General features: G+C 39.7%; 1 protein-coding gene across 4 annotated transcripts in view; it reads left to right on the top strand.

Annotated features, from left to right (window-relative positions):
• The window catches only part of WRN (WRN RecQ like helicase), a 118,966-nt gene that overhangs the window by 23,007 nt on the left and 82,880 nt on the right, over nucleotides 1-13,079 (top strand). For 2 of the 4 annotated variants that reach the window (XM_061134831.1, XM_061134829.1), the window contains exons 4-8: nucleotides 1,848-1,993; nucleotides 2,479-2,627; nucleotides 3,376-3,525; nucleotides 5,576-5,645; nucleotides 12,730-12,844. In XM_061134831.1, the coding sequence (XP_060990814.1) occupies nucleotides 1,848-1,993; nucleotides 2,479-2,627; nucleotides 3,376-3,525; nucleotides 5,576-5,645; nucleotides 12,730-12,844 (630 nt within the window). Of the gene's footprint in view, nucleotides 1-1,847; nucleotides 1,994-2,478; nucleotides 2,628-3,375; nucleotides 3,526-5,575; nucleotides 5,646-11,071; nucleotides 11,128-12,729; nucleotides 12,845-13,079 lie in introns of those variants that run through there. The other 2 variants (XM_061134832.1, XM_061134833.1) reach the window with 2 other exon arrangements.

The following is a 13,079-nucleotide window of genomic DNA, read 5'->3' on the forward strand; positions in this document are numbered from 1 at the left end:
CCTCTTGCCTCTGTGTAAGCCATAGGAGTTTCCAGACTGCAGTTCCCTGGTTTTTCTTTGTCCAGCCTCAGTTTCTCTCTGTGCTGGCATGTCCTTTGCTGCCTGGCTCCCTCCTCCCCAGGACTCTGCCCGCATCTTCCAGCTGCTTCCCCTTCTCGTTCTGAACTCTGTCCTCCCAATTCCGTGCTCTGCTTTGGACTCTCCTCCCTGTTCTGTTGTCTAGAATGTCGCAGGTGGAAATCTGGGGCAGCATTTGGGCTTACACTTGATTTCCTCAGCTCAGAGAGCATAGTCCTCTAGGGCCTGTTGTCCAGTGTCTGGAAACTCTTGTTTATGCATTTTGTTCAATCTTCTTTATTTGTTCATGGGGGACAGTTACGACTGATCAGTGTTATTTCATCTTAGCCCAAAACAGAGGTTGAGTTTTTTAAAAATTTATTAAATAGGTTTTTCACTTTTAACAACTGTGAAGCAGGCAAATATAAGCAATAATTTAACATGCACCCATAGTCCTTCCACTAGCTTTGTCAAACCTTAAATCTTCCTTTTCTTCAAATCTTTATTAAGACAAAACAATAAAATACAGCTCATGTATGCTCTTTCTGATTCTCTTCTGAAGTCCTCTGAGCTAACTTCTATCATGAGTTCAGTGTTTAGTATTCCCTCACATATTTTCTATAATTTTCATAATTTTATGTCCCCCCCAATATCATATACTATTACTTTGCTCATTAAGAAACTTTCAAAATAATACCATCAAACTCTGTGTATATTCTTCCACTTGTCTTTTTCACTCAACACTTTATGTTCTTGTGAATTTTTCTTTTTCGTTTGGTATGTGAGGTTCTATTTAAACTTTTATATAGTATTACATTGTCTCAGTATATCATAATTTATTCACTCTTTTGTTGATGGAAATATAGTGTTTCCATTTTTGCTAGTCAGAATAGTATTGCAGTGAACATTCTTAAACATTTCTAATTATGCACATATAAGTTTCATATATTTATGAGAAAATCTTGTCAGTTCATACTGTTCATACATCTTTAGCTAGATATCATTAGAGTTTTTTCCAAGAGGATTATCAGTTTAAAAATTCACCAGTATGTGAGTGGTCCCACTGGTAGTTTTCTTTATCAGCATTCAGTATTGTGGAGCTTTAATTTTTGTTAGTCAGATAGATGTGAAATTGTAAAGATTCAATTTACGTTTCTCTGACTTCAGAGATTTTGTGTCTTCATATATATATATATATTTGAATTTACTGACCATTTTGATTTCCTCTGGGGAATCGTGTGCTCAGTTGGTCAGTCGTGTCCACCTCTGTACGACCCCATGGACAGTAGCCCACCAGGCTTCTCTTGTCTATGGAATTTTCCAGGTAAGAATAGTGGAGCGGGTTGCTGTTTGCTACTCCAGGGGATGATCTTCCCAATCCAGGGATTGAGCCCCCGTCTCTTGGGTTTCCTGCATTGGTAGTCAGATTCTTTTCCTGATGGTGCAGCCATCTGGGAAGCCCTCCTTTGGGGAATTACCTGTTCATATTTCTACCCCCTTTTTTTAAACTGGATTATTTATCTTTTTTGTATTGACTTTTCAAGGAATTTTTTAGTATTGGATTGGTGAAAAAGTTCACTTGGGTTTTTTCTGCAACATCTTGTGGAAAAACCAGAATGAACTGTTTGGCTAACCTAATATTTTCTGACTATTGTATGAATATGTATGTTGCATGTATTACGATATCCTCTACAGGCTGTGGCTTGTCTTTTAACATGTTTAATGATGTCTTCAGTGATGCAGAAATTAAAATTTTAATGAAATAATTTATGCTTTTTCCCCCCACTTAGCATGAGTCTCTCTAATGGAGATGTGGTAGGATTTGACATCGAGTGGCCACCAGTGTACAAGAAGGGGAACCCGGGCAGAGTGGCGCTCATTCAGCTGTGTGTGTCAGAGAGCAAGTGTTACTTGTTCCATGTTTCTTCTATGTCAGGTTGGTGTCTCTTATTTTTGTATGGTAGATAATTGTATTATGTCAGCTTTGTCCACATGAAATTAAGCTCTTGAATTAACGGGAGCCTCTCTCACCACCTCATATTTAAGTATTTATATTTTAAGTATTCACTCATATCCCTGTTTTATTTAATTTTCATGTCACATCTGTCACTCAGTGATATTATTCCTGTTTCAGAGGGTAGAGAACTGAAGTGTAAAGGGGCTAAATGTTAGTGATAATAGAGTTATTAGCATTTAAATTAGTTGTTTTTCTTGTCATTTATCAGTCAGGACTTTTTGCTTTAGGTGGAAAAAAAAAGCTCTCAAAAACACTCAAGGTAAGTGTTGGTTTCTGAATTTAATCTCAAATTTAAATATAAACATAGAATGTGTATGAAGTAGAACATAAATCTGTCATGTTTGATAGAACCTATGGAATAAATATTATATATTATTATATAAATATTAATAAAAATATTATAGTTTTCCCTCAGGGACTAAAAATGTTGCTTGAAAATGAAGCAATTAAAAAGGCAGGTGTGGGAATTGAACAAGATCAGTGGAAACTTCTACGTGACTTTGATATCAAATTGAAGAGTATTGTGGAGCTGACAGATGTTGCCAATGAAAAGGTAGACATAATACATAGATTATTTTCAGAATACAAACAAAATAAATTTGTGTTTTACAGAATGTCCCTTCTGAGTGTTAAATTTTTTTGGAGAGACTATTTTAAGCTACATAATGTTTTTATAAAAAAGAAGTCCCTAATGCGTGTCTCATAATGAAAACTTTCAGTTCTAATCAGTTGCCTTAGCAAATAACTTTTTTTAAGCAAGCATCCTCTCCCATATTTAGTACTATTTCACTTTGTTTTATATATTTGCAAATTTAATTACTGTATTTAAAGTTTCTCTCTTTAATCCATCTATATCAATATCCCCCCCCCCTTTTTTTGAGGCAAACATAATGCAGCTCTTGTGGTGTGATGCTCTTAGTGGAAGTTTGACCATCATTTCCACAGCCCATATTTCACATCTTTTATTAATGCAGTCATTTAGGTTATGTTCTCACATTAGCCAAGTGTTCGTTTGGCTGAGAAGTTGAAAAATCACCAACCTATTCAACTTTTGTCTGTGAATGATACTTTGACAGTCCAAGAATTTTAATACCTACATTGAGGAAATGATAGAATTACATTCTTGTAAGGTAGATTGCAAATAAGGTTTTTAGTGACTGGAAATCTAAGGACTATCTCTGCCTTATATTTTGGTGTAACATTTTCAACTTTATGTGTGACGTGGTCATTTGGTATCAGAGATATCTAAGAATACATGGAAAGAAATAACTTTTGCTGAGTTGATTTTTCATTATTTTTAGCTGAAATGTATAGAGACCTGGAGCCTCAGTGGTTTGGTTAAACACCTCTTTGGTAAACAGCTTCTGAAAGACCGGTCTATCCGCTGTAGCAACTGGAGTAAGTTTCCCCTCACTGAGGACCAGAAACTGTATGCAGCCACTGATGCTTATGTAGGTACCAAAGATCTTTTTCAAAAATTAATTTTTATTAGAATATGGTTGCTTTACAATGTTGTGTTAGTTTCTACAGTATAGCAAATGAATCAGCAACACATATACATACATCCCCTCTTTTTTGGATTTCCCTCCCATTTTAGGTCATCACAGAGCACTGAGTAGACTTTCCTGTGCTATACAGTAGGCTCTCATTAGTCATGTTTTATACATAGTAACCGTGAAATTAAAAGACGCTTGCTGTGTGGAAGAAAAGCTATGACAAACCTAGACAGTGTTTTAAAAAGCAGAGATAGCCCTTTGCCAACAAAGGTTCATGTAGTCAAAGCTGTGGTTCTTCCAAAATAGTCATGTATGGATGTGAGAGCTGGACCATAAAGAAGGCTGAGCACTGAAGAATTGATGGTTTTGAACTATGGTGCTGGAGAAGACTCTTGAAAGTCCCTTGGACAGTGAGGAGATGAACCCAGTCAGTCCTAAAGGAAATCAATCCTGAATATTTATTGGAAGGACTGATGCTGAAGCTGAAGCTCCAGTACTTTCTCCACCTGATGCAAACAGCCGACTTGCTGGAAAAGGCCCTGATGCTGGGAAAGATTCAGGGTAGGAGGAGAAGGGGACAACAGAGGACAAGTTGGTTGGATGGCATCACCGACTCAGTGGACATGAGTTTGAGCAAACTCCGGAATTTGATAGGGAAGCCTGGCATGCTGTAGTCCATGGGGTCGCAAACGGTCGGACACGACTTAGCGGCTGAGCAACAACAAATCAATACTGCATGTATGTCAGTCCGGATCTTCCAATTCATCCCATCCCCCTCCTAAGATCTTTAGACTACAATCTGTTTTTTAAACTTTATAATAAATTACTTTATAAAATTTTTATTGTGTAAACTAAAATGTTTTAAGTCAGTTGGGCATTAAAAATGCTTAGGTAGAAATTTAGTGAAACTGTTAATTCTAAATATTAATTAGCAAGTATCAATAGATTGTAATGCTAGTTATTTTTATCATCATGAAGCAAAAATAATGTCCAATTTTTATGTGAAAAAAAGTGAGTTCTTTGAAAACATGAGAGGACAGTAAGCTCAGACTGAGCAAGCACAAGTGGTGTTGATGATGTATTTGATTATAAGCCACTTCAGAATAAAAATAACTACAATGCAGTTTCTATATCGAAACTGGCCTTATTTCTTACACTTATATTTAAAATGTGGTAAAAATTTAGAAAATTGTCTCCACAATTAGCTCTCCACTTCTGTTAGTCAGATGATTTTTATAGCTACCTATTTGTACATAGTGAAATTAGGGCTTATCTAGCTATTTTTATATACATATATATATATATATATATATATATAGCACTCTTTTTTTTTTCTTAATAGCACTCTTTTTTTTTTCCAAAAAGTCTTATTTTATGTCCTAATAGACTTTTTTCCCCCAGCTTATACTTTTATTTGTAGATTAGTATCTTGTTTCTTTTCTTTGCATCTATTTTTAGAAATGGGAGCTTCTTTTATTTATAACCAGAAGAAAATTCATCTGTGTGGGGAAATAAAAAGATAATTTTCTTTATGTTTTGTTTAAAATAGAAAACTTGTTGAGAACTAATCCAAGTTCTGTAGCATTTTTTAGTCATGAGAAATCTGTATGATTTGATTGTTCCTGTTTAGAGTAGCTAGATGGAGGACTATATATACACTAACAGCTAAGAATGCGATGATGGAAAATGGATATTTGTATCATACAGTTTTCTCTTACTCGATTGTATTTTGTTAGATTCCATTTATAAGGTGTTTGATTTTGGTACTTGCTCATAATATTGGATGTTAAAATAAGAAAATTTTTATTTTAAAGGTGTGCCACTTTCTCCATTCTCACAATGGGTGTGGTGAATAAATGAAGACAGATCTTTGTATAACTTAAAGGGTTGAATTCAACTTCTTGGGTGCTTTGGGAATCATTGTTTTTAATTTTTGTAAAGATGAGGAATCGAATTTTATTTTGGTGATTTTAGCTTACTGGTTCCTCTTTCTGTTTTCTTATAGGCTGGTTTCATCATTTATCAAAAATTAGAAAATTTAAGTGATCCTGTACAAATATTTGTCAAGAGTAAAGGTATGTTATGGTCTGAAAATAAAAGGTAAAATTTGAGTTTGCTCATTTGTGAGGTTAGGTCCAAAAGCACAAATTTTCACACATGTGTATTTAGCATTATTACAATGTGTTGGTTGTCTGAGGATTAGGATGAGGTCAACTTGACCAAAGCTTAGGGTTTCAAGCATGTTACTTGTGTCAAAGCAGGACTTACTACTTATCCTTTGTAGCATTGCGGTTCACTAGGCTTCTAGTGTTGGGATTTTGTAGCTTGGAGAACATCAGTGGTACAACCAGCCGCCTCTCAGCCTGGAGATTATACACCTTTGCTATAAATATTTGGGCTCCGTGGGTGGCACAGTTGGTAAAGATCTGCCTGCCAATGCAGGAGAATGGGGGGTTCGATCCCTTGGTCGAGAAGATGCCCTCGAGAGAAGGCAATGGCAGAAGGAAATGGCAACACACTTTAGTATTCCTGCCTGGAAAATTCCATGGACGGAGTCTGGTGGGGTCTACAGTCTGTGGGGTCAACAAAGAATCAGGCATGACTGAGTGACTGAGCTCAGAGTGCCGTGATTTAAATTTCTAAATTTTCCCCAGGATGCGATAATTCTGCTGCTTTTCTGCTAAAAGAATGGCCACTTGCAGCTTTCAAATTCAGCTCTCAGATCTATTGTTAGGTCAGTGATGGCAGATCTGCTTACAGTGTCACATAGGCCAGTGGTGGAATCCCAGCCACGTGACCTGGGATTTACTTGTTTCCTGTGTTTGGGAAGTGAGTGATGGCGTAATACCTGTTTCATAGAGGAGCTGTTGAACTCATGATATGCAAAGCACCCATACTGGTCTCTGTATAGTTGTTATTCTCGTAGCTTCCTTTTAGAGATTTTAAATAATTGTGTTTGTTAAGGGGTTAGTTAAATAAAGTGATTTTGCCAAATTTTAAAATATATGGCATGACTTCCTTATAAAAAATTATATAATATCCTTTATAGCTGTTATTGAGAAGGAATCCATACCCTCTGTGGGTGACCCTCCTTTACATGTTAAGGAAGATTTCTTATACTTTCTCTTGTTGGAAGGCCACATCTGTTGAGTGCCGGCTGGTTGTCTGTTGGCAATCGTATGGTGGCTGGAAATTAACTTGATAACTGAGGCAGATGATACGTTTTTGAAGCTGGTATAGAGAACAATATATAAGAGCTTATTTAACTCAGAATTCAACAGAGGGATTCATGATTTTCTGATTTTGTGGTTTACAAGATTGCTTGTAGGTTACACTTGCTATTTTGTCTCTGATGAAAATGCTTCTGAGGACTGTAAGATATTTCTCAAGTAAAGTAGCATGTGTTTTATAAGTTTTTATGAAAGTCCTGATACCTGTCATTGCAATATTGCATTCTTTGACCCTCACTTTTATTCTCTGTTATGTTATTTATTTAAGTGTATTGTGACATCTGAAGGGAAATAACTTGACTAGGATTCCAGTGAATTGTAACTAACATTGCTGCTAAGTCACGTCAGTCGTGTCCGACTCTGTGCGACCCCATAGACGGCAGCCCACCAGCCTCCCCTGTCCCTGGGATTCTCCAGGCAAGAACATTGGAGTGGGTTGCCATTTCCTTCTCCAATGCATCAAAGTGAAAAGTGAAAGTGAAGTTGATCAGTTGCTTCCAACTCTTTGTGACCCCATGGACTGTAGCCTACCAGGCTCCTCCGTCCATGGGATTTCCCAGGCAAGAGTACTGGAGTGGGTTGCCATTGCCTTCTCTGGTAACTAACATTACCATTCCTTTTTTTCCTACCTCCTTTCATCCATCCTTCTTTCTTTCCTTTCTTCCTTCCTCCCTCCCTCCCTCCCTCCCTCTTTCTCTTCTTTCCTTCTTGTTACTGAACCAGCAGTGTCAACCTCATTTTTCTCAAATATAGAGGTATATATAGATGATATTTTCAAATGATATTTCAAATGATATTTTCAAAAGTTTTGGTTTTTATTATGTTTGTGTTTTTTTCTTTTACTAAAAAATAAAAAAAGATTAGAACATAATATTATTCAGTCCAGTATAAATGGAGAGCCAGCAGTGAACAAGACAGGCATGGTCTGTCTCCTGAGGGGGGAACCTACAGCTTTATGGGGAATATAGGTGAACAACAAAAAAAAGGGCACTGTAGGAAGATGAGGCTTATGATGTGGGGGAAAAAAGGTGTTATGATTAACGTATAGAGGTACCCAGTGAATATTTGGAGGTATTAGAGAATATTTTCTGGAAAAAGTGATGTTTATGGCCAGACCTTAAATATGAGCAGGAGTTAGCTAGTGCAAGAGGAGAGGAAGAGTGTCAAAGGCACAGGCAATGGCAGGTGCCCAGTTTCAGAAGGAAGAGGTGTCTATCAGCAATTGAAAGCAGTTTGGTATAGTCAGCCATTGAACATGACAGGGTAAGGGATAGAGGAGAGGCAGGGGCTTACATTTCCTCCTAAGAGCTGTTGAGAGTTTTAAACAAGAATGATATGTGTTACATGAAAAAAATTAGAACTTGGGCTGTTGAGCAGAATATTGATTCTGGAGGGCAGGGATCACAGTGCAAGACCTGTTAGGGTGATGTGTCCATAATCCAAGTCAAAGGTGATGGTGACCTGGCTTGGCTGGTTGTATTGTGAAAGGAGAGAAGTGGATAATGTAAAGTATATTTAACAGAGCGGTAGGATCAACAGGATTTAATGTGACGCTGTGAGCCATGTGCACGGATCAGTCCTGTGTTGGCAGCTTGAGCAGCAGGGATGAGAAACACTGAGGGCAAGGAGCCAGATTTGGGGTCAAGGGGTTAATTCAGTTGTTTTTAGACACGTTAATGGAAGGAAGCCTGAGAGATAGCAAAGTGGAGGTGGTGGCCAGTAGGCTGTTAGATATACAGGCTGTTAACTCAGAGGATGATTGGATTTAAAGAATTAGGAGTTCTAGGTAAGGAACTGGGGCTGAGAGTCTGTCTCAAGGAACTCTTACTATTCCATGTTTGCATGGGGAGGGGACCCTAGAGGAGTTGCCGTGGGCATGGAAGGAAATGAGGAGGTGGACGTGTGGCAGGCCAAGTAAAGGACGTGTATTACAGAGGAAGGCGTTATCCACTGTTTAAATTTTCTTGTGAGTTTGAGAAACTGAGCACTTAGAATTAGTTCTCAGGTTTGGCAATGTGGCAGTTGTTGGTGACCTTTACTACAGCCGCTTTGGTAGACTGGGTGACAAAAGACTGTATTGAGGGGAGAGTGGTCACTGGGACACAAAAAAGCGTCACAGGCTTGGGTACCGTGAAGGTCCCATAACCGGAGCCAGAATGGAGTAGTGGAAGGACGTGGGTGGAAATCGCATTAGCGTGAGTGGAGGCCAGAGATCTAAGGAAAGTGAGAAAGCACATGTAAACAACTTTTTTTTGGTTCAGAAAGGGACTGTTTATTCATTTATTCATATAACAGATTTGTGAGCTTTCCTGGTGGCTCAGACAGTAAAGCGTCTGCCTACAATGTGGGAGACCCAGGTTCAATCCCTGGGTTGGGAAGATCTCTTGGAGAAGGAAATGGCAACCCACTCCAGTATTCTTGCCTGGAAAATCCCATGGATGGAGGAACCTGGTAGGCTACAGTCCGTGGGGCCGCAAAGAGTTGGACACGACTGAGCGACTTCACTTTCTGTTAGGCATCAGGCACTGTACCACTTGCTGAGGAAAGTGCACTGAACAAAACAGACCCAACCTCTTCACTCTGTTTATCTGAGTGATGGAATGAGCCACATGGATGCCCGAAGGGAGAACATAGGTGTGAGGGGAAGAGAGAGCAAAGCTGTGAGGGACGGTGAGTGTAACCGAGACGAAATGAACAGGGTGAGAGGAGTTGGAAATGAGGCCAGAAGGTAGGTTGGGCCAGATCATTTGGGGCTTATAGGCCATGAATCTGACTTCATATTTTATTAATTAAATACAAGGATGAGTGATGGGAAATACTTAAAGGATTTGGAGTAGCAGCATGATGTGATTAAATATTTATCTCAAAAGGATTTTTCTGGCTGCTACAGGAGGGTAAGTATTTAGGCAGGGAAGTCAATTCGGAGGCTATTGTGATAATCCAAGCAAGAGATGATTGGATTGGGCTGGTGGCAGCAGAGGGTGAGAAGCTGGAAGATAGGTATATATTTGCTGATGAATTCTCTGTGGGGAGTGAGATGTAGAGGTGTTTTGGTTGGATCCACTGAACGAATGCAAGGGTCAGTCACAGTGAAAGATAATGAGAAGAGGAGGTTTGGGTAAGAAGAATCTGGATTCCAGTTTTGGTCACTTCCCAGATGGCTCAGTGGTAAGAGAAACCTGCAGTGCAGGAGATGCCAGTTCAACCCCTGGGTTGGGAAGATCCCCTGGAGGGGAAAACGGCAACCAAATCTCATGGATGGAGGAGCCTGACGGGCTATAGTCCGTGAGGTCGCAGAGTTGGACACAACTGAGTGACTGAGAACCCATGCATGCTAAGTTTTAGATGTTTATTGTCATCCAAGGAGATACCTTAGTTGGGAATGTGATTCTGGAGTTTGGAGGGAAGACAGGTTGGAGCTGTAACTGTGAGGGTCATCAGTATACAGATGGTGGTTAAGCTTGAGAAGATAAAATAGAAGATAAAATAGGAAGTGAGTGGAATAAAGAATAGAAGAGGCCCACATATTGACATCAGGGGCACACCAGCCTCTAGAGGTCAGGAAGACATGGAGAGTATAGTGAAGAGGCCTGTGAAGGGGCAGTGATGAAGGAGGAAGCATAGGAGGGGTGGTGTTTAGAAGCCAGCCAATGTTGTGGGCTGGAGCTAGTTATTAACTGTTTTAAATGCCTCTGACAGTTTGAGATGTTGTTGTTCAGTCACTCAAGTTGTATCCAACTCTTTTCGACCCCATGGACTTCAGCAAGCCAGGCTTCCCTGTCCTTCACTATCTCCGGGAGTTTGCTCAAGCTCAAGTCCATTGAGAAGGTGATGCCATCCAACCGTCTCATCCATCCTTCTCTTGCCCTCAGTCTTTCCCATCATCAGGGTCTTTTCCAGTGAGTTGGCTGTTCATATCAGGTGGCTAAAGTATTGGAGCTTCAGCTTCAGCATCAGTCCTTCCAGTGAATATTCCAATGAAAGAGTGAGATGAGCAACTTGGATGAACGGATTTGGCTCTGTGGAGGCCATTGGTAACCTTTCCATGAATAGCTTTTGGAAGAAGCTCAGTGGCAGGCAGTCAGCTTGGGAGAAAATGGAACTAGAAAGTTGAAGACAGTGAGTGTGGACAGCTCTTTCTTTCAAGGAATTTTGCTGTAAATGGGAGTTGTGATATGAATTAGCAATTAGCAGGTTGGTGGCGGGAAGATGAGATAGTTCTCTTTTTGTTTCTGTTTCCTTAGTGAAGTAAGAGATGAAGTTGTTCTCTGACCAAAAAGGACGGACAAGTGTTGGAGGTATTGGAAGCATGAAGAGACAGAAAGAAGTATGACACAGTCCTCTTGAGAGTGGGAAAGTGGGAAATGTAGACTAATTAACAGTCATTACTGAGGGTTCATGGGGTGTGTGCATGAATTGAAAGCTCATAATTGAAACTCATAATTGTGTTTTATTTTCAACTGTAGTCAACTGTTTGGGTATAGGCATCAAGTAAGTGCCATGGAAGAAGGGAGGAACAAAAGAGTTGAGTCCACAGGAGCGAATGATTAATATGGGCAAGGGAGGAGAGTAGGGCATGGGGGGTGTGGGGAGCGGTGAGAAGAATAATGGGTAAGTAAAGGCAGGAGGTCAGTGGGCTTGGTTCTGAAACTGTGCAAGAATTGTTGTATTGCCGAAGTCATGGTGGTGTTCAGAGGATGGAACAGTTGGCATTTGGAAGTAATGACTTTATTGACAATTTTAAGATCAAGGGTATGGTTATGGGCTTCCTTGGTAGCTCAGATGATATAAAGAACCCACCTGCAATGCAGGAGACCCCAGTTTGATTCCTGGGTCAGAAGATCCATTGGAGGAGGGCAGGACAACCAACTCCAGAATTCTTGGGCTTCCTTGGTGGCTCAGACGGTAAAGCATTCGCCTGCAATGCAGGAGACCTGGGTTCGATCCCTGGGTTGGGAAGATCCCCTGGAGGAGGGCATGGCAACCCACTCCAGTTTTCTTGACTGGAGAATCCCCATGGGCAGAGGAGCCTGGCCGTTTACAGTCGATGGGGTCGCAAAGAGTCAGAAACGACTGAGTGACTAAGCCCAGCACATGGTTATGGGTAGGGTGGCTGAGATCAGCTGAGGAAAAGATGGCTGGAAATGGAGGGATTGAGGAACTGAAAAGGCCACGTTCTTAGGCAGAGAGTTTCTGTGAATGTTGAAATCACTAGGAGTTATCACAGAAATAGAAGGAAGAAAGACAGTGAACCAAGTGCTGAAATCTTCAGTGATGTGATTTTGAGATCACAAGATAGCTGCAACTGGTAGGAATAGCTGAGGATGTAATCCAACATGCAGTGCTTCAGAGGAGCTGGACTTGTTGAAGGACACAGAAGTGGTGATGAAGAGTAGGAATTGTAAGCAGGGAAGGGTTTGGGAAAGGCAGGCAAGTTATGTGGTGTTTGCGGAGACACCATCAGACAGAATGAAGCTGAAAGTTCGGAAGGTGATCACTTATGAGAAAGGCTTGCATTTTATTTTGTGATGACTGGTAATGAGGACAGTGAGGGGTGTCTGTCGGGTAAGGTTATGTTTACCCAGCTGTTTTAGTAAGTAGCGTCCCATATGGTGGTCTCTTGGTTTCTGATGTTGAAACAGTGCAGGTAAGATCAGAGTCTCATTTCTACCTTCACCTTCTGCCAAGGTTGAGAACCACTGGGTTGTAATATGTATGAATGCAGATGAGTTAGAATTTAGTCTAAAATTTTAAAGAACGGAAATTTGGAAGGGAAATAAAGTGATTGAGGTGATTTTGGGATAGGTTAAGGAAGTCTTTTTGTTGCAGTTCGTTTAAAGAAACAAAATGAAAACTTAAGCCCTAGTAGTGTTTAAATAAATATCTCTGCTTTGTAATTTGAAAATTAGTACTGATTCTTTTATTCCAGAGGAGGAAATACTACCTAGTGACATGAAGAAACAATTGACTTCGCTCTCCAAGGAGATGATGGATCTGGCTGAATGTCTTCCGGATACTTTTGGAAAACTGGAAAATCCACAGAGGTTAAATGTTTCTTTTTTTTTTTTTTTAAAATCAATTCTGTTTGTTCTTATTGCATTTTTCTAAATATGGTAAAAAAGTTCATTAGGGTGGACTCATAAATTTGTTTGAATACATGCACACAGACTGATGTATAAATTTGAGAAATAGCTCCCAATTGTGAAATTGTGCGCAAAAGTTGGAGGCTTCTCTGCTTTGTAGGATGCTTTATGAAGCAAAGCTGAATAAAGCTCTTAT

This window comes from Dama dama, chromosome 32, assembly GCF_033118175.1.
Source record: "Dama dama isolate Ldn47 chromosome 32, ASM3311817v1, whole genome shotgun sequence".
Taxonomy (NCBI): domain Eukaryota; kingdom Metazoa; phylum Chordata; class Mammalia; order Artiodactyla; family Cervidae; genus Dama; species Dama dama.